This window comes from Nelumbo nucifera, chromosome 1 (genome assembly GCF_055504915.1).
Source record: "Nelumbo nucifera cultivar China Antique chromosome 1, China Antique-T2T, whole genome shotgun sequence".
Taxonomy (NCBI): Eukaryota; Viridiplantae; Streptophyta; class Magnoliopsida; order Proteales; family Nelumbonaceae; genus Nelumbo; species Nelumbo nucifera.
In genome coordinates, this window is record NC_142649.1 from 164,218,566 (window position 1) to 164,238,889 (window position 20,324).

Genomic DNA, 20,324 nt, shown 5'->3' on the forward strand with positions numbered 1-20,324 from the left:
CATCCGTGTGTGCGGACTGAAAGACGGTAGATTATTGTTCACCTAGAAAAAAACATTTTTTTATGGCTACTGAAGATTCATCAACATCTGAAACCACATCCAATCAGGGTGAACTGAATGGTGGTCCAAACACTTTAAATTTCCCTATGACTATCACTCCTTTGGATGGTAGGAACTATTTGGCTTGGTCCAAAGAGATGCGGCTGTACATTACAGCTAGGGGAAATGCAGGGTATATCAATGGGAAGGCGAAGGAACCAAAATCAAGAACTGCCAAATATGAAAAATGGACCAAGAAAACTGTATGATTATGTCATGGTTTCTGACATCCATGTTATCTTCAGTTAAGCAGAATTTTATGTGGGCTGAAACAGCAAAAGAAATATGGGAACAAGCAAAGGCAACATACTCTGAACAAAGGCACTATGCCAGGATTTACCAATTACAGGCTGAATCCTCAACATGTAAGCAGGGGGAGAAAAGCTAATCTGCCTACTATTCAGCCCTAACTTCAGTCTGGAAAGAGCTGGATTATTACCAGAGTATTGAGTGGCAAAGTGAAAAAGATGCCAAGACTTATAAACAACTTGTATCAGCAACGTGTATTTGCTTTCTTGTTGGGTCTATGTATGAGCCCATTAGAGTGCAGATTCTGGGCAGCAAAGATCTTTCATCTCTTCAAGAAGTCTATGCCCTTGTTCAATCAAAGGAAGGTTGGAAATCAGCTACTAATGCCCCTGAGGGCGAGCCTATTGCTTTAGCAGTAAGGGGAAACATGAACTCAAGGAAGAAAGGAGATGGTCAAAAAAGAGCAGATGATAAAGACAAACTATGGTGCACTCATTGTCAGAAATTCAGGCACACCCGAGAAACTTGCTAGGAGTTGCATGGGAAGCCAAAGTGGGCACAAGAATAGAGCAAGACAACACAGGATCGGAATAGCAAACCAAATCAGAAGAAGCTTACCTCTGCCAACTTAGCAGCTCATGATTCACAGTATGGAAATTCAGCCATGACTTCATCTCAAGATTGCCCCCCAGTTCTAATCTCAAGGAGGATATTATTAACTCCTTCCATGACCATCTAGAGCAATATGGTAGGGCTCTTAGACATGCAGAAACTAGAACAACTCCTTCAACTTATTTTGCATCCTCCCCAGGTAACTCCACCTCTACCTTCCATGTTGCCTCTGGGACTCCGGAATCCCCATGGATAATTAGTTCCAGAGCCTCAAATCATATGACTAGTAAGTCAATCCATTTCCATCCATATACCCTTGGCCCTTCCCTATCAGATGTCTTGCATGTTCCAAGGTTACCTATTAATTTGTTGTTTGTTAGTAGTATTTTTTATGAGTATTGTTTGTTAGTATTATTACACATGCTTTGAATTGTTCAGTAACCTTTCTCCCACATTCTTGTGTTTTCCAAGATTTGACCTCCGAGAAGACGATTGGTAGAGGAAACATGGTTGATGGCCTTTACATGCTGGAGAACAAAGATGGTCTTGCAGTTTCAGAGTCCTTGAATCAATCAAGAGCCAAGTTATGTTGTGCCACCATTGTTTGGGCCATGTCTTTTGAGTCTTTGAAGCATTTGTTTCTAGAACTGTTCAAGTCTGTGTCGGTCAGTGATTTTCGGTGTCAAGTGTGTTAGTTGAGTAAGCATTGTAGAACTTCATTTCCTTTACGAAATAAAATATCAGAATTTTCCTTTTATCTTGTGTACTCTGATGTGTGGAGCCATGTTAATATTCCAACTAAGAATGGCTATAAGTACTTTATCTCATTTATAGATGATTTCTCTCTATACACTTGGGTTTATCCTATGCACTCTCGAGAAGAAGTTCCAAAACTGATGAAAGATTTTCAAGGTATGATTTATACTCATTTTCAGACTGAGAAATGAGTTTTCCAATCAGACAATGTGAAGAAGTACTTCCATGGTTATCTAACTGGCTCCTTTGCCTCGTGTGGCTCCCTTCACTGAAGCTCCTGTGCCAAAACCCCTCAACAAAATGGGGTTGTAGAGAGAAAGAATTGACGCCTCCTAGAAGTTACCCGAGGATTACTCTTACAAATGAATGTTCCAACAAAAATTTGGATGAATGTTGTTCTAACCTCGGACTATGTTATCAACTGCATGCCTTCTCACTTGTTGGAATATAGGACTCCTCACAAATTTCTTTTCCCAATGTCTCCTCTGTTTCCCATACCCATGTGTCTTTAGCTGCAAGTGTTTTGTTCATGATCTCTCTCCTACCCATGTGGAGCAACCTTAAGCTGTGCAACCAATGCCATCGCACTCCTAAGAGTTAGATCCCTCACCTCATCCATGTACAATTATTCCAATTGATTCTCCTGAACCTCTTAATATTGATACTTCAATTTATGATTTGGATCTTCCTATTGCAAAAAGGAAAAGTGTCAGATCATGTACCACTCACCACCCTATGGATAAATTTTTGTCCTATGAGAATATTTCACCTTCTTTTCATGCCTTCCTTTCAGTCGTTGATAGTGTCCCCACTCCTAAGAGTGTTGCAAAGGCTTTATCAGTTCCTAAATGGACAAATGCTATGAAAGAGGAAATTAATGCCCTACATAAAAATGGCACGTAGGAGTTAGTGGATCTTCCTAAAGGAAAAGAACCTGTGGGGTGCAAATGGGTGTTTTCAATGAAACATAAGGTAGATGGCACAGTTGAGAAGTACAAAGCACGCCTTGTGGCAAAAGAATTTACTCGATATAAGGGATTGATTATGCTAAAAGCTTTGCTCTTGTAGCAAAGATGTGAAGGGATGAGAGATCCATCGTATGGATGCCTAAAGATTGCGGAATAAGGGGGCGAATTTCAAAAATTTTTCTCTCCCTTCAACTGGGAATCGCATTCCCTATTTAGAAAATCATATTTTCAAGGATCATTCTTGAACCATAAACTGAACCAGATCTGAACCAAAAGAAGTAGTAGAGGATTATACCTGATACGGAGAAACAGTATCCCCCAACGAAGGTGTTCACGCCCAAGGAAGGATCCAAAGACTACTCCCACTGAAGATGGCGCTGTGCAGGATGGAGCAGAATCAGCAGTGTTCTTCTCCAAGAACTCTGTCCTTCGCAAGAAACAGTAGGATGGCACGTGAGCATAGCTTCCTATCAATTCTTTCTGAAAGAACTGATGTCAAGATCGAATCTTGACTTCTCCCACAACTGGAAATCGAACTAGCAAGCAGGGGCGGCAAGAACAGGGAGGCGGCAAGAAAGAATTCTGCAGGGATGCTTAATTCTACCTTCTTTGATTTTAGCACTAAAGAGGATCTGAATGTGTGTCTTCTAAAGGGTGTCGCCCCCTCCTTCTTTTGTTAACCTAAAAAAGATCAGCTCCTAATCCAATTAGAAGTTGCTTATCCAAATCATATTTGGATCAGCCTTCTCTTTAAGTGATAAGGATAAACCCTTATCTTATCTAAAGATTACATCAGCATTCTCCTAATCTCATTAGGAGGTTTCTAGATCTGAATCACATTTAGATCTGGACTCTCTGAGTGGATAGGGTCAAGACACTATCCTATCAGCTAATCCATCTCAGAATTCGCCCCATAATTAACTAATTAATTAGCCCAGTTCGAAATGGGCTTTAGGCCCATTAAGCTTATGTGCTCACTTAACCTTCCTAACTGCTGCCCAATTGGGCTTCCTTGTATAGCGTGGGACCCAAGCATTGATCTACACATCAGCCACATGGGTTCGGCCCAGCCTTTGTTACAAGGCCTGGCCGAATACACTGTTATGGACAGTGCACCCCCTGAAACCCATCAAATGGGCTCTATGGGCCCAACACTTACCCTAAGTGGTCCCTGGGCCAAGCCACCTTGTAACACCCAGGGATTGTGGGCAGATGCAAGATTAGCCATCAGGTATTACCCTCGATGGTCTTGCACATAACCTCTCAGTCCATAATGATCATACCCTGCCCGACAAGAGAGGACCTCTCCCTCGACTGCAAGGAACAGTGCTGCACTCTCTACTTATATGGATCCCGGGAATTAAAACCTTCTTGCAAACATTTTAGAAACCATAATATATATACTTTTATATCTCATATAAAATATACTTTGCAAAACAAATCTCAACGGTTGAAATCGGCTGCCGGCAGTCTTGGTTTCCATCAGTGAGAGTGCATCCCCGATCATTACCTTTGTTCGACAAAGGGGCTGATCCTGTCACTATGATCACCCACTCAGATGAATTCTCAGACTGTCCCAACATACCCAGGTTTTGACCCCCGCTAAGGATCTCACTGATTGGTACATCAAAGACAGCCCAATCCGACACCTAGTGTAGTATCATAATCGAGTCTAGGGATCGGGTGTAACTTTCCAGTTTTGCCCATCAATCTCCAAGGTCCAAGGCAATACTGGAAATCTGATCAAGTTCAAAGATTCAATCCCTACATTGTATGTGCCTAGGGTCTCACCCTGGCAGCTGAGACAGGCCACCCCAACCGACTTGGTGGCACCACAGTATCAACCTTATCAGGATAGGTCTCCCCAGACCGACCCACTGGCTGTGAACATTCTAAACTAACACGAGTCTCATTAAATATCCAGTTTAAGGGTATTACATAGAAACATACCAAGGGAACATGAATCAAATATGCACTTTTATTCATTTACAATAAACTCATAAAGTACATCAAATCGGATTGAAGCTAAGGGCATACAAAACTGTCTAACAAGATGAACTCTATTTGAGTCCTCTCACTTGCAGCAAATCTAGATTGGGAACTCCATCAATTAGGCATTAAAAGTAACTTCTTTAATGGTGATTTAGAGTTGAAAGGGTACATGGACCAACCTCCTAGTTTCTGTGCAAAAGGTAGTGAGTAGAAAGTTTGCAAGTTGAAGTCTTTGTACGGGTTACAACAGTCCCCTAGGGCCTGGTTTAGCATATTTCACCATGTTGTTCAACATATGGGCTTCAGACAATGCCAAACTAACCACACTATTTGTGAAAAAATAACAAGGGAAAATAGCAACCTTAATTGTTTATGTGGATGACATTGTTATCACTAGTAATTGGGTCTCAGAAATACAGAGGTTGAAGAAGTTCTTAGCCACACAGTTTGAAGTGAAGGATTTGGGGCCATTATGTTACTTCCTTGGAATTGAGGTTGCCCGCTCTCAATAGGGCATCTTCATCTCTCAAAGGAAGTATACTCTTGACCTTCTGAAGGACACTAGAAAACTTGGTACCAAACCAATTGACACACATATTGGTGTGAATCACAAACTTGAGAACTGCAATGATGAGCCCATAAAGGATGTGAAACAGCACCAAAGGCTTGTTGGAAGCAATGCTTTAAAACGCGGAGACGTGACGCGAGGCACTCCACTACCTAGAGGCATAAAGCGTAGTTCAAAACGTAGTTCAAAGCGTAGTTCAAAGCATAAGCGTAGTTCAAAGCATAAGCCTCCTTAAGAGGAGGGGGATGAGATGGAAGGAGGATCCCATTTAATATTATTTTTAATAAAAATCTTTATATTAAAGGAAGGAGGACCTTATTTAAGATTATTGTTGAAGATTAATTAGTTTTATGTTGTTTTTCTGAGTAGATGTTTTATGTTAGCTGTTAGATAGGAGGTGGGGACCACAATAGTTATGTGAGTCCAAATTTTATTATGTTTCTGAGTGTTATATATGTTGTTTTATGTTTTGCTCTCTTTTCTTTTCAACTTCTCTTCTTCTCTTCTTCTCCTTCTCTCTTCAAGAAACTACTTTCTTTCATATTTTTTAATTCAGCAGATTCCTACTTGGTATCAGAGCATTGGCTAGGGTTTCTTGAAGCATTCTCATGCAGCCCTAAATCAGCCGACTGCATGAAGTAGTAAAGGGCTGATCGATCTACTATAGATTGCCCAATTCTTGGAGTTTTTGGTGGGATCTAGACATCAGGAAGGTGATCTACTGTTCGGCATCAAAATCAGGAAGAACTGGAGTATGGGGAAGAGTCCCAAAAAAGTTGGACTCTTTGTTTTTTATCTGATCTTGGGCGCCCAGGTATTGTTAGTTTTCTTTTGATTTTCTGAAGAGGGCGGTTTGGTTTCTAAAATTTTCTAGGCCTCCCGGAGTGATCGATTCACTTTTCTCTCTGTTGGGAGGCGTGGGGAGGAGAGAGATTTCCCTCCAGCTAGGGTTTTCTTCTTCCGGAAGGGTTGGTTTCTGTGTGTGTGGTATTAAATTATTTTTTGAAGGTCTCCAATCTATTTTTTTTTTCTTACTGTTGAACTGTTTGAAGTAAAATGGAGAGTTGGAATACCGAGATGAAATCTACCGGTACTGTGGGACTATGTTGGAGGTAGTAATGATATTTTTGGGTTTGGGATCATTATTACAATAAAACTTGATGGTACAAATTATTTGGAGTGGGCACAATCAGCTAAGATGGCTATTGGTGCCCGTGGAAAATTAGGGTATTTCACTGGGGAGGAGAAGAAACCTGATACTGACTCTTCCCGATGGGTGTAAGAGAATTACATGGTAATGTCCTGGCTATGTAATTCTATGTTACCTCATATTGCAAAAAATTTCTTATGGGCTAATACTACTAAGGAGATTTGAGATGGAGTGACTGAAACCTACTCTTAGAAGCAAAATGAAGCCAGAGCCTATCAGTTAAGAAATCAGGTGATAAGTATGAAACAGGGAGAAAAACCTCTTGTTGTGTATTTCTCCATGCTGAAAACCCTATGGTAGGAAATAGATCACTTAGAATTTGTGGTATAGAAAAGTCTAAATGGTGCAGCAACTTATCACAAACTGATAGAGAGGAATAGGGCTTTTGAGTTCTTGGCAGGGCTGAACCCTGAATTTGACATTGGTAGGCAGCATATTCTTTCTAGGGAGGGTGTGACACTCTCTCAGGCCTATGATTTTGTCTCTGGAGAGGAGAGTAGGAGGAATGTAATGCTGAGACGGCCTGGGATTGACCAGTCGGCTATGGTTGGTACAACAAAACCTAAGCCGAATGGAGAGATAGGGGGAGTAGTAAGACTAGAAAGGAAGATAAGAAGGGCTTGGTGTGTGATTATTGCAAGAAGCCTAAGCATACCAGGGACACTTGTTGGAAGCTTCATCCAAATCTTATGCCTGCTCAGATAAGAAACAAGAAGGGAAATGCAAATGTAGCCACTACAGGAGACTCTTCAGCCCCTCTCTCCCAAACTGATTGGGAATCCATTGCAATAGCAATAGTGAGAACAGAATTGGAGAGGTTTGTACAGCTTATGAGTAAGAAAAGTTCACCCAACTCTAGCCTTCCAGATGGATAGCAGAATGCAGGAGCCAACTACACCACTTCCTTTGCACATATAGGTAGTTCATATGCAACTGCAAATCTTGCATCCACTTCAAGTAAGGAGAGACCTCCCTGGATTATAGACTCAGGAGCATCTGAGCATATTACTAATGCCCCTACCATTTTCAGTTCCTATCAGTTGTGCTCTAGTAGAGATAGAGTCTCTACAGCAGATGGTTCACATATGCCCATTGCTGGGAAGGGAACAGTTAGAGTGACCAATGATATAATTCTGTCTTCTGTTTTACATGTCCCTAGACTTCATACCAACCTATTGTCTGTTAGTTCTTTGACAAAAAACTTGAATTGTTTTGTGACCTTTCTTCCTAGTAATTGTGTTTTGCAAGATCTAGAGTCAAAGAAGATGATTGGGAGTGGCCGTGAGGTGAATGGAGTCTACCTTCTGGATGAGATTCCGAGACATCAGGGTCATCATGTTAGCAGCAGCAGTAGTAGTGGGTCAGAGTCAGTGAACCAGATTATGCTTTGGCACAATCGCTTGGGACATCTTTCTTTTAGTTCTTTGAAATGTCTTTTCCCAAAGTTGTTTGAGTCTGTTCAATTATCTACTTTGGAGTGTGAGAGTTGTCAGTTAGGAAAGCATTGTAGACAGTCTTTTAAACCAAGTAATATAAGTACTTTTGCTTTTAATATTGTTCACACTGATGTATGGGGGCCATATCAAATCCCTTCCATGGGAGGATTCCGTTACTTTCTCTTGTTTGTGGATGATTATACACGATATTCTTGGATATATTTGATGAGATCACGTGATGAGGTTCCTAACTTAGTACGACAATTCCACCAGATGGTTCTCACACAATTTGGAGTGAGAACTAAGGCTTTTAGATCAGATAATGCTAGAGAGTACTTTGAGAAGGACCTAACCACGTATCTCTTAGAACATGGTGTAGTTCATCAGAGCAGTTGTGCATATACACCGCAATAGAATGGAGTTACTGAGAGGAAAAACAGACACATTGTGGAGGTGGCAAGGAGTCTTATGGTGTGTGCTTCAGTTCCTGTGCAGTTCTGGGGAGATGCAGTTCTTACAGCCGTACATGTGATTAATCGTGTTCCTTCACGGACTTTGGGGTTTAAGGTGCCATTTAGCCTTCTTTTTCCAGATGGAGGGATATTTCATATACCTCTGAGGGTTTTTTGTTGTGTTTCTTTTGTTCACATTCTTGGCCCTCATCGCAAGAAATTGGATCCTAAGGCCAAGAAATGTGTTTTTCTTGGGTATGCTCAGAACCAAAAGGGGTATTGTTGTTATGACCCAATGTCGAGGAGCAAATTTGTCACTATGGATGTTACCTTTTTTGAATCCACATTCTTCTTCTCGAGTGGTTCTCCTCAGGGGAAGAGTTTTGGGGAGGAGAACTCACAATCTGTTCCTCTGCCAGTTTTTGTGGTGCCTCCATCAGTTCAGCCAGCATCTACATCAGTTCAGCCACCACCTGCACCATCAGTTCAGCCACCACCTGCACCTCCAGTTTCATTACCTGAGCCACTATGGGCAGCCTCACAGCAACATCAGCGCTGGCAGATGATGGTTGACTCCACACATCCTTGACCCACACCACTCTCTGTCAGTCCTTCTGAAACTCCTGATTCAGTAGATATAGTTCCAGGTATTCATCTTGAACCTGTTATGTTTTCTGATGATAATGTTTATGCCCCTAACACCATTGTTGCATCTGATCCCACCGACCTTGATCTTCCCATTGCAATTCGTAAGGGGAAGAGAAAGTGTACAGCCCACTGCATTTCACACCATCTTTCCTGCCGTGCTTTTCTTTCTTCCCTAGATTCTGTGTCTATACTCAGGAATGTTACTGAGGCTCTCTCCAAACCTGAGTGGAAAACAGCCATGCAAGATGAGATGGATGCTTTGGTCAAAAACCAAATTTGGGAAATAGTTGATCTCCCCCCAGACAAGGAGACAGTCAGATGTCGATGGGTATTCACAGTGAAGTATAAGGCCGATGGCAAGATAGAGAGGTACAAGGCAAGGTTGGTAGCAAAAGGGTATACTCAGACCTATGGTGTTGATTATCTGGAAACATTTGCACTAGTAGCTAAGATGAGTTCAGTTTGTATCCTTTTATCTCTAACAGCCACCTATTCATGGCCCTTGTTCCAGCTTGATGTCAAAAATGTTTTCCTCAATGGTGACTTACAGGAGGAGGTATATATGGACATTCCAGCAGGCTTTTATGAAAATGTTGGTAAAGTTAAGGTGTGCAGACTCAAAAAATCTCTATATGGACTGAAACAGTCACTTAGGGCTTGGTTTGACAGGTTCAGAGGGGCACTCATCTGTTTTGGAAACACACAGACACAATCTGATCACACCCTCTTTATGAAGAGGAGAGATGCTTTGGTGTCAATTCTAATTGTGTATGTGGATGATATAGTGGTAACAGGAAATGATCTGGAGGAGACTGATGATCTCAAAAAATCATTGCAGCAAGAATTTGAGATCAAAGATCTTGGTGAGCTCAAATACTTCTTGGGGATTGAAGTTGCAAGAACCAAGCATGAGATCTTCATTTCATAGAGGAAGTATGTACTTGACCTATTGCGGGAGACTGGAAAGCTGGGGACCAAACCAGCAGGCACTCCTATTGACCCAAATCACAGAATTAATGGTGTGGATGGTGAATTAGTAAAGGATGTAGGGAGATATCAAAGAATGGTGGGCCGACTACTATATTTGTATATGACACGACCAGATATTTCTTATGCTGTCAGTGTTGTGAGTCAGTACATGCATGCACCTCGGGTTCAGCACTGGAAAGCTATTGAGAGAATACTTGCATATCTGAAAAAGCACCCTAGCAGAGGCATTCTTTTCTTAAATCATGAGAATCTGAAGCTAGAATCCTATACAGATGCAGACTGGGCAAGATGCTTAGATGACAGGAGGTCTACATCAGGAGTGTGTACCTTTGTAGGTGGAAACTTGATCTCCTGGAAGAGTAAGAAGCAAGCGGTTGTGGCAAGGTCAAGTGCAGAGGCTGAGTATAGATCCATGGCTCATGGTGTCTCAGAACTTCTTTGGATTAGATCTCTTTTGACTGAGATTGGGGTGAAAGCAAAGGAACCTATGATGTTATACTGTGATAATCAGGTTGCAATCAATATTGCCCACAATCCAATTCAGCATGATAGGACAAAACACATTGAAGTTGATAGACACTTTATAAGAGAAAGGGTAACAACCGGAGAAGTTTGTTTGCCTTATGTCTCTTCAGAGTTGCAGCTGGCTGATGTTCTCACTAAAGGGGTGGCAAGGAACAAGCTTGAACATGATCTACGCAAATTGGGAATGTGTGACATTTACTCCCAATAACCTTGAACAAGCTTGAAGTTGATAGACACTTTATGCTGTTTTTCTGAGTAGATGTTTTATCTTACTTGTTAGATAGGAGGTGGGGACCACAGTAGTTATGTGAGTCCAAATTTTATTATGTTTCTGAGTGTTATATATGTTGTTTTATGTTTTGTTGCCCTATAAGGGCATAGTTGTCTTTGTATTGTTCTATTATTTTAGTATAAACAATAAGTGAAGGGAGCAGCCAGATTATTGCTCTCTTTTCTTTTCAACTTCTCTTCTTCTCTTCTTCTCCTCTCTTCAAGAAACTACTTTCTTTCATATTTTTTAATTCAGCAAATTCCTACTATTATTTTTAATAAAAATCTTTTATATAAAACGAAGGAAGATCTCATTTAAGATTATTTTTAATAAAAATCTTTTATATTAAAGGAAGGAGGATCTCATTTAAGATTATTTTTAATAAAAATCTTTTATATTAAAGGAAGGAGGATCTCATTAAAGATTATTTTTAATAAAAATCTTTTATATTAAAGAATGAAGATGCCCACTTTCCTTTCCATTATCTTTTCTTCCCTTCCCTTCCCTTTTCTTTCTTTCATTTCTCTTTTTTTCTTCTCTTTCTTTTACTTTCCCTTCCCTTTCTTTTCCTATCCCTTCCTTTCCTTTTTTTCTTTTTTTCTTTCTTTTTTATTTTTTTCTATTTTTGATATGAAATGTGCATGAGGCGTACCCCTCTGGCACACCTCATGAAAAACGCATAGCACCTAAGACGTATGCCACAGAGGTATCAGTGCCTCTAGCATATGCCTCAAGGCGTTTTGGGGGCACCTCTAGGCGTACGCCTCCCATGCCTTTTAAAACACTAGTTGGAAGACTCCTCTACTTGTTTATGACTAGGACTGACATTGCATATGCTTTGGGAGTCCTTAGCTTATGCATGCTCCCAAGACTACACACCTTGAGGCAGCAAACATAGTTCTCAGGTACCTAAAAAAATCCCTGGGACCGATTTCTTCTTTGAGAAGCATGGGCATATGAAAGTTGAAGTTTATACTGATGCTGATTGGGTTGGCTCAATGGATGACAAGAAGTCTACCAATGGGTATTGTACCTTTGTAGGTGGAAACCTTGTTAGTTAGAGAAGTAAGAAAGGAAGTGTGGTGGCCAGATTAGTGCAGAAGCAGAGTATAGAGCCATGGCTCATGGTGTTGTTGAACTCCTGTGGATTAAAAATCTGCTAGGAAAGTTGGGCTTTCCTCTTGATGGTCCTATGTCACTCTATTGTGACAATAAGGCTACCATCAATATTGCAACCAATCCAATGCTCCACGATAAAACCAAGCATATTGAGGTAGATAAACACTTTATCAAGGAGAAACTAGAGAAAGGAGAAGTGTGCACTCCTTATGTCAGTACTAAAGAACAATTTGCAAATGTTTTTCACCAAAGAATTGAATTCCTTGCAGCATTATGATCTTTGTGACAAGTTGGGGATGATTGACATCTATGCCCCAACTTGAGGAGTGATGTAATATGTTAAGCTTGTACTCGCAGGGGTATTCTTGTCTTTTTCCTTTCTTTTATATTAAGTATGGTCACCCTAATATATAAATAGAATGGTTGGTGCCGCCTGCAAACTTTTTTCTTCTCTCACATCTTTTCTCTCTTCTCTTCTTCTCTTCTTCTCTTCTTCTCTTCTTCTTCTTGGAAAACACTTACCAAAAGAAGAAAGAAAGAAAGAAAGAAAAGGATGAAAAAAGAAAAAGATCATGCACAATTAGGTTCTTTTTTAACCCATTCTCTTTCCATGTAAATATCAAAACCAAACTGGCAAGTTGATAGTGAGCAGCCTCAAATCCACTTAAATAATTACAATAATGATGATGATGATGTTCATGACAACAATGATAGAACTCCATCAAGCATTCTAAACTTCATGAAAACCAAATTTACAAGTTGAAAGAAATATTGCATGGAGACCCCACTTTTGGAGGGGGATTCATGAGTCAACATGTGTCCATAATTTGGCTTGTGTCCAACTGTCCAACATTTATCAGACTCAGCTACGGAGAGAATCAAGCAGATTTACCAAAATGCCGACTACACCAACTCTCTAAAATTACAAATCCTCACTTTAAATGCTTCTACCCAACATTGATCAAACCATTTAAACTCCAATAGGAAACTCTGGTATCTGTACATTCCCAATTTCTGCATACCTTATAACCGACTGTTTATTGGATCTTTTCTAATTAACATTTTTTTGAGAAAAAGTTAATGCATTTATTCTTTCATTCAATTTGACTCACTGTGTACAAGTATATTCCTGTACAGCGAGACACTATACAAACAGTGTATATTCTTTGTGACTCTCCCACCAATAACAACAAAAGCAAGGTAGCAGGATCAAAATAACTATGACAGGAAGTGTTACTGAATTGATCTGTTGCTTCCAGTCAGGAGTGTATGGTGGCCATGATCTTTCTGTGTAGTGCCCCCCCCCCCGGTGTGTTACTTTGATTCTGGAATATTCTCTGGTTTCACTCCTTCCATATGCACCAAGTGATTGCTGCTGTGATGGTATTCCACAGCTTCCTACCTTTCACATGAAACTATGAAAGCCCCTTAACTTCCAAGAGTGTACGGTGTAGGTGGTCTGTAAAGCTTCCAAGAAAACACCATGACAGGTTAAACAGTAGAGAGAAATGAGAGTATACACTAGTTTACATTTTAGAAGCAGGTGAAAAAATAATGCCACCACATGGATGATAGGCAGTCTGTTAGTTTAACTTGTTAGTTATAAATTGTAATTTAACTATAGAATCTGTTGTGCTTGTATGGTTCTATCAGTTTTCAGAATAATATTAAACCACTATGGAGACAGGTTTTAGTGCTTCTGGATCTCAAGATATATCAAAAGGTTAAACATGCAAATTGGATGGATGGAACTCCAGAATTCTATAGGTAATAAGCCCAAAAATGCCCCCAGAAGGATCTGCTTAATATCCTTGACAGGATCTACTTCGACTTCTCAAAACCTGATAGACGAACTTGACCCTTTCCCCTTCTAGTGTCTACTCATGTGCTTCCTTTTTCAAAGCTATTACTCAACATGCTGACTTGTTGGGGCCACCTTGTCCTGTTAAGGAGGTGTGGGGTAAGCCCATCCCTCCAAGAGTTGGGGGTTTTTGTTGGGAAGTCTTTCTGGAAAGAATCAATACCTGCATTTAATCCAAAGGAAAGAACCAATTGGTGTTTATCTCCTCATTGGTATTTTATGTGTAAAGCTAATGCAGAATCTTGCTTTCATTTATTAGTCTCTTGCCTGTTTGCATCTTTTATTTGGGAATGGTTTTTCTCATTGTCCGGGTGTAGGTGGTCTCCTCCAACGAATGTGCAAATCTTGTTTGCTTCTAACTTCTTTAGGTGGCCAACGAAAAGAGGAAGAGTGTTATGAAGATGTGTGAGGGCGGCAGTTAGCTGGTCCATTTGGGAAGAAAGGAACACAAGACTATTTTAAGGTAAGGAAAGAACTAGAGCGGTTGTTAGAAAAACAATCATGGTGAGAGTGATACATTATGTAAAATCTTTGGAGATATTTAATGCCTGTTCAACTAGTGATCTCCTAAATAGTTGGAAGGAAGTGGCTAATTCCAAGTACCATAAGTTCACTACAAGCCTTATTTGGTCTCCACCACTGAATGGCTATATAAAATTAAACTTTGATTGAAGCAGTGCAGGTAATCCAGGCCCCTCTGGTATTGGAGGGGTTTTTAGAGACTGGGAAGGCAAAATTGTTGGCCTATTTTCGGGTCCAATTGGAGTAGGTGATTCTTTAAGGGCCGAGGTGTTAACTGTCATGGAGGGATTGCAAAAGGCAAAGGACATGAATATAATAAAACTGATTATAGAAGGTGATTCCAAGCTGGTAGTGGAGTAGCTGCAGAGGAAGGACAAGGTTTTTGGGTTTTTAATAATGAAAATAAAAGGTTTAAGAGGTTGACACAAAATATGGATGTGAAGTTTAATTGGGTAAAAAGAACTGCAAATGGGATAGTTTACATCCCCTATTCTTGTAACTGTTCTATATTACTTTTAATGAAATTCTGTTATTGATAAAAAAAAAAAGCATTAGAACTATCTCCATGCCAGTCTTCCCACTTTCCCTACCTGGCTAGATGAAATATGATTAGGAAATAGATTTCCAGAGGATAGCTCAAAGACCAAACCACTACCTTTGCAACCTTTCCTCTTAAAAACCCTTCTGGCATGGTTACAAGGGCCAGCTTCCCCATAAACCAATTTCCCAGCAAGAAAAAAGCTTTAGTGATATGGACCAAACAGGAATTCTTAGAACTCATGAATCTTTTCATGGTACAAATCCTCTTCAAATTCGACAAAGAATCTTCTGGAAGATGAAATTTATCCGCTAGAACAATCTGAAGTATAAGTCTTGATTTGCACCTACAACAGCCCAACCTTTTGGATATAAAAGTTATCGAATACATTTACACATCAAGATCACAATTGAGAGTCTAAAAAATGCCGATCCACAAATCAAACCTGCAAACGGCCTCTTCTTTGGTTTCCACACATGTCTGCTTTGAATTCAACATAATGTTGGAGATTTAGAGTTTCTTCTCTCTGGGAAACTTTCACTGGCAGTAAAGTTGGTCGATCAGAAGTTGGGTTGGCAGAATTATAATGTTTTTTGGTATCCTTGCCTTAATGATGTTTCTTCAACATTATGACAAAGTTTCAGGCCTTTAATGGTAGTTTAATTTTCGTAAGTATCATTCTCCTTCAAACCTATCTCCAATTATCATTGGTTCCTATTCAAGACTCTAATTGCCACTTGAACAATAACCCATTTTTTGGTTCACTTGGTCAGCCTACAAACAACATTGTATCACAATGTTCTTAAATCTTTATTAAGCCACGTCTTCTGGTAACCATTAAAATCCTTCCCAGCATTAAGTCAAAGACCTTTCGTGATAAAAGTCAGTATTGATATTGATCAAAAAAAAAAGTAAGTATTGGCAATTTGCATTTTACCAGTTTAGGTTCATTGCAAGTTAACCTAATTGTTTATAGTTTCTCTATTGGGATTCTCATTGATCAGTGTCATAATTCTTCTCTCCTGGCTGGAATGGTCAATGATTCAGGCCTTATCATCATTTTCCCACTTTGCCTTTTGAAAGGATAGAGGAAATAGATATATAATTTGAGAGAGCAACAGAACTTAAAGCCAAGTGCACAAACATTTGGCAAAAACAACAAAGAGTTAATGAACCTTCCAAAATAGTTACCAAGCTGACCACCAACCAACCACAAAAATGTTAAGCGATAGATATGATAATAATGTCTTGCGTTCCAATATGCCACCTGTGGAACAATAAGGATATCTTTTTGATGTATTAAAACTATCGACGTATATAAAATCTACCAAGTGACAAGTGAGTATTAATTTAAACAATGACCAATCTAAGCAATAACAAAGTCATCCAGTTTTAAAAGCAGAGACACAGACCGCTTGCATTTGATTACCAAGCTAATAACGGTGCACAGGGAAAAAAACAACAGGAAAATGATGCATTCACAACCATATTTCACATCAATAAGCACTAGCAGGAACTTAATAAAGAGCTTGACAATGCATGGCTCCTGCTCAATCAATTTTCCTAATGAAGATCCACACACACAAAAGTTACACCTGTAGTAAAATATTCCACTTCATATTTCACATTGATTCAACAAATCTCCTTAATGAAAATTCAACCCACTAATTAACAGAACAAGGGAAGAAGGCGATAGTACTCTAAAAGCTAATACCAGCAATGATGGGCAATGCTCAACCAACTTCAACCTAGGATTATTTTCATCGCAACCTATTTCTCGTTTCACTTTTCAAAGACTCCGATGGTTCATTCGCCAGCTTAACTAACTGTAATACTTAAAGCGTAAGTGGGTTGGACATTACCGGCTCTTGAGTGTTCATCACATTGTAGTACTCCAAACCTGTTAAAACAAACACACCACTCTAAAAGACGAGAAAGAGAGAGAGAGAATATGGTAAATAGAAACCCTACCAAAAAAAAAAACATACGCGGGAATTCGCTTCAACAGAGGATGTCCTAAAATTGTCATTACAATTAGTTGAATATGGTAAATCTATAGTGTCCTAAAATTATGATACCGCCACACTCAAAACCCTGGTGCTTTTTTATGAATAATACCACCCAAATATGTTGCCACTTATGATGCTTGTTGATTGGTTATAAGTTCTTCCGTATCATAATCCAACCGTGGTGAAGCAAACGAGTTCGAATCTCCTGCCCACAAAAATCCTATACACGTCTATCCACATAACACTACAAAAATCCTCTACACGTACCCACAAAACATTACTGTACATTGAGAACATCTTTCAATATTTAGATAAAATATTGAACCCATAAAATCAGCCCCTCACAATGTCTTACATCACATCCTCATCATGTATTGAAAACATTTCCGGATGATAATACCAGAAATGATGATATATTAATTGAGAAATATTCTCAATACACCATAGAGATGTGATGTGGGACGTTATTCGGGACTGATTTGAACTCGTTACATGTTACCACTCATGGGGAAATGTTCCCAATGTACAGTTTTGGTATCATATGGGCAAATGTATATAGGATTCTTGTGGGCAAAAGATCCAAAAGACCCACAGATTTTTTTAGGAAAAATTTTTTATTAATACTTGTAATCTGTGTCAATGCCACTTTAGTCTCAAACTTTAAAATATGATAATTCAGTATCTAAACTTTAAGTAATATTTAAAAAAATACAAATGTCCTTAAAATGTCATCTAAGTTTTTTTATCAACTATCTCAACTTGCTTCCATTCAAGAAAATTGAAGTTAGTTATATTTGATTGGATATCCATAGTTGATAACACTCGAAATATCATATCTTTTTAAAATGTCAATTAACAACTTATTAACAACTAGAATTGTCACATTTTGAAAATTTAAATACTGAATTATCACACTTTAAAGTTTAGGGACCAGTGACACTAAACCAAAGTACAACGTACTAAACAGGAATTTTCCTTCATAGCTGGCGAAACAATTCTCAGACTGGGCTGAACTGTCATTCTCCCTTGATTTTATTGAAATACTGAAATATTGAAGCCAGAAAAATTACGTAGATTATATTCAAAATACAGAATACGCTACGTGTTCAAGACGCCCTTTCATAACGTACGCTGGTGGCTAAAGTCCAAGTGTCGAAACCATCAATTCACTGTCCAACGGCGCGTTATCACTCGCAACCCGGACCCACCGCTCAAACATGGCAACCCCAAGGGCGAATGGAACTGCTCCCGAGTCGTGATAAAATCTGTCCCAACACCGTCTAAGGAGGATCTGTGTCCGCACATCTCACCGTGAGAATGGACCCACTGTGAAAAGGGGATGAAGTTGGATCGTGTGGAACAACTTTTTGTGGTGAGCGGATCCACGCCCGCGCGGAGGATTCTTTAGTCAACACAAAAAAACAGATCACGAATAAATTATTGTTTAGACGGTATTTGCAAGCACGAGCCAAGTATAACGTGCGCAAGTTGAACCGGTAATTGCCAAAAACGTTCAAAATCTGTAACGACGAACAAGCAACAGTAAAGAAAATGCTAACGTGAACCAAGAGAACCATCGAAGAAACCCAAGACACCTCAGCAGCTGATCAGTTGGAGAAAAATAAAAGAGAGTCAATTGATTCTAATTCATCAACATATCTCTGCATCACGGTGAGTACAAAGCAGGGAAACGATCAGAGTCGTCCATTTCCCTTACTCAAATTACATCTAAATTTCTCTAACTCGCTAACAGAACAAATGGAGGCCAGAAAAGAAATTTAAAATTAACAAAAAAAGAAGAGAAAAAGAAGAGGAAGAGATGCATTGTTGTACAAATCCTGTTAACTTTTTTTTTTCTTTCGGGCATGAAAACACCCCCCAAACTCATCCACGCATTTACAAAACTACCCTTGACTGAACGCGACATTCCTCATCACTTCTTGGCCTTTCTCGCCGGAGCTTTCTTGGCCGGCGACTTCACACTCTTGGGCTTCTTCACGATCTTGGCGGTAGACTTCTTCGTCGCGGCTGGCTTTGCAGCTGGTGCCTTCTTCGCTGGAGTAGCTTTTGCCGATGTCTTGGCAGCCTTGGCAGGTCTGGCGGCTTTAGGCTTCGGCTTAGCCGCTGGCTTCGGTTTAGCAGCTGCCTTTGGTTTCGCGGCAGCTTTCGGCTTAGCAGGGGCAGCTTTAGGTTTCGCAGCGCCCTTTGGCTTAGCCGCAGTCTTAGGCTTAGCTGCCGCCTTTGGTTTGGCTGGTGCCTTAGATTTTGCACCTGCCGACTTCTTGGCAGCGGGAGCGGCTGCTGGCTTCTTAGCGGCGGGAGCGGCTGCAGGTCGAGCTGGCGGGAGCTTGTAAGAATTCTTGACCTTGACGAGCTTCCCAGCAGCAACAAGTTTCTTCAAGTGGAAGAGCAAAAGCTTCTTGAAGTTGGGTGGAAGGTGGGATTTCTGCTTGTCCTCGATGAACTTGGTGATGGCATACTGACTCGAACCAGTCCTCTCTTTCAACGATACGATCGCCTCCTTGATCATCTAGGGTTTCAAATAAACGAACACAGATCAGATCCAAAGAAAGTAATATAGAAGGCTATATGGATTGAAGACGAAATGAAGTGAACAGATGAAATTATTGAGTTTGGTATCTTACCTCAATGTAAGGAGGATGAGCGGGAGGGTTCCTGGGTTTCTTTGGACCGGTCGCCTTCTTAGCTTTAGGCTCCTTCGGCGCCTTGGCCTTCTTCGGCTTCGAAGCTTTAGCTGCCGGTTTCTCTTCAGCCGGCTCGGTCACGGCGGGGTCGGTGGTAGCTTCCGCGGCGACAGTAGGCTCTTCGGTAGGCGCCATGGCTGGTGTGAGAAGCAGATGATTGAGGAATAGGAATTAAGATTAGGGATTTGAGGGAGAAATGGGAGATCAGCGAAGGAGAAGATAGATGAGAATAAATGAGAGATCGGCGGTTGTGCTGGATTTTTCGTTGATAAGCAACGGAGAATGGAGGACGGTTTAAATACGCACCGGGTCGAGGCGATAGCCAAGAAAGCGAAAGCTGATTGGTCCACAGCCCTTTCACTCGGATCTCCAACTTTGAAAGTTTAAATGTGGACCTTTGGATTAATCTTTATCGACGGTTCACACGGTCTATATCGATGAGGTTTGGATGGATTCTAAAGGAAATGGAGGTTTGGGGTGGGTTTGGTTGTGCTTTTCACCTCGATTTCTTTGAGTGTAACTCGAGTTTTACTGAACGAAATTTAGTGGGGTTTGGCTTGATTTGTAGCTTGGGAGCTCAGCTTTCCAATGACTATTTAATCTTTTTGAGATGTTGAGGAGTCTAGGAGAAATTTACTTCCAAACCTGCATTGGTCTGGAATAGGGTTTAGCATGACTTGATTGCAGTTTAAGGGCATTTTAAGAGAATGTTGGGCACTAAAATTGGATTTTTTTGTTTTAATGGATTCTAATTTAGCAAATAAACACATAGATTCAAGAATTGTGAAAATCGG

General features: G+C 40.2%; 1 protein-coding gene across 1 annotated transcript; it reads right to left on the reverse strand.

Annotated features, from left to right (window-relative positions):
- Positions 1 to 18,436: 18,436 nt before the first annotated feature.
- LOC104612418 (uncharacterized) lies at positions 18,437 to 19,813 on the reverse strand. Its single transcript, XM_010279822.3, has 2 exons — positions 19,471 to 19,813; positions 18,437 to 19,355 (listed from the first exon to the last, which is right to left on the reverse strand). Exons 1-2 carry the CDS (start codon positions 19,663 to 19,665, stop codon positions 18,759 to 18,761), a joined length of 792 nt encoding a protein of 263 aa, XP_010278124.2. The 5' UTR covers positions 19,666 to 19,813; the 3' UTR covers positions 18,437 to 18,758.
- Between the last annotated feature and the right edge of the window lie 511 nt (positions 19,814 to 20,324).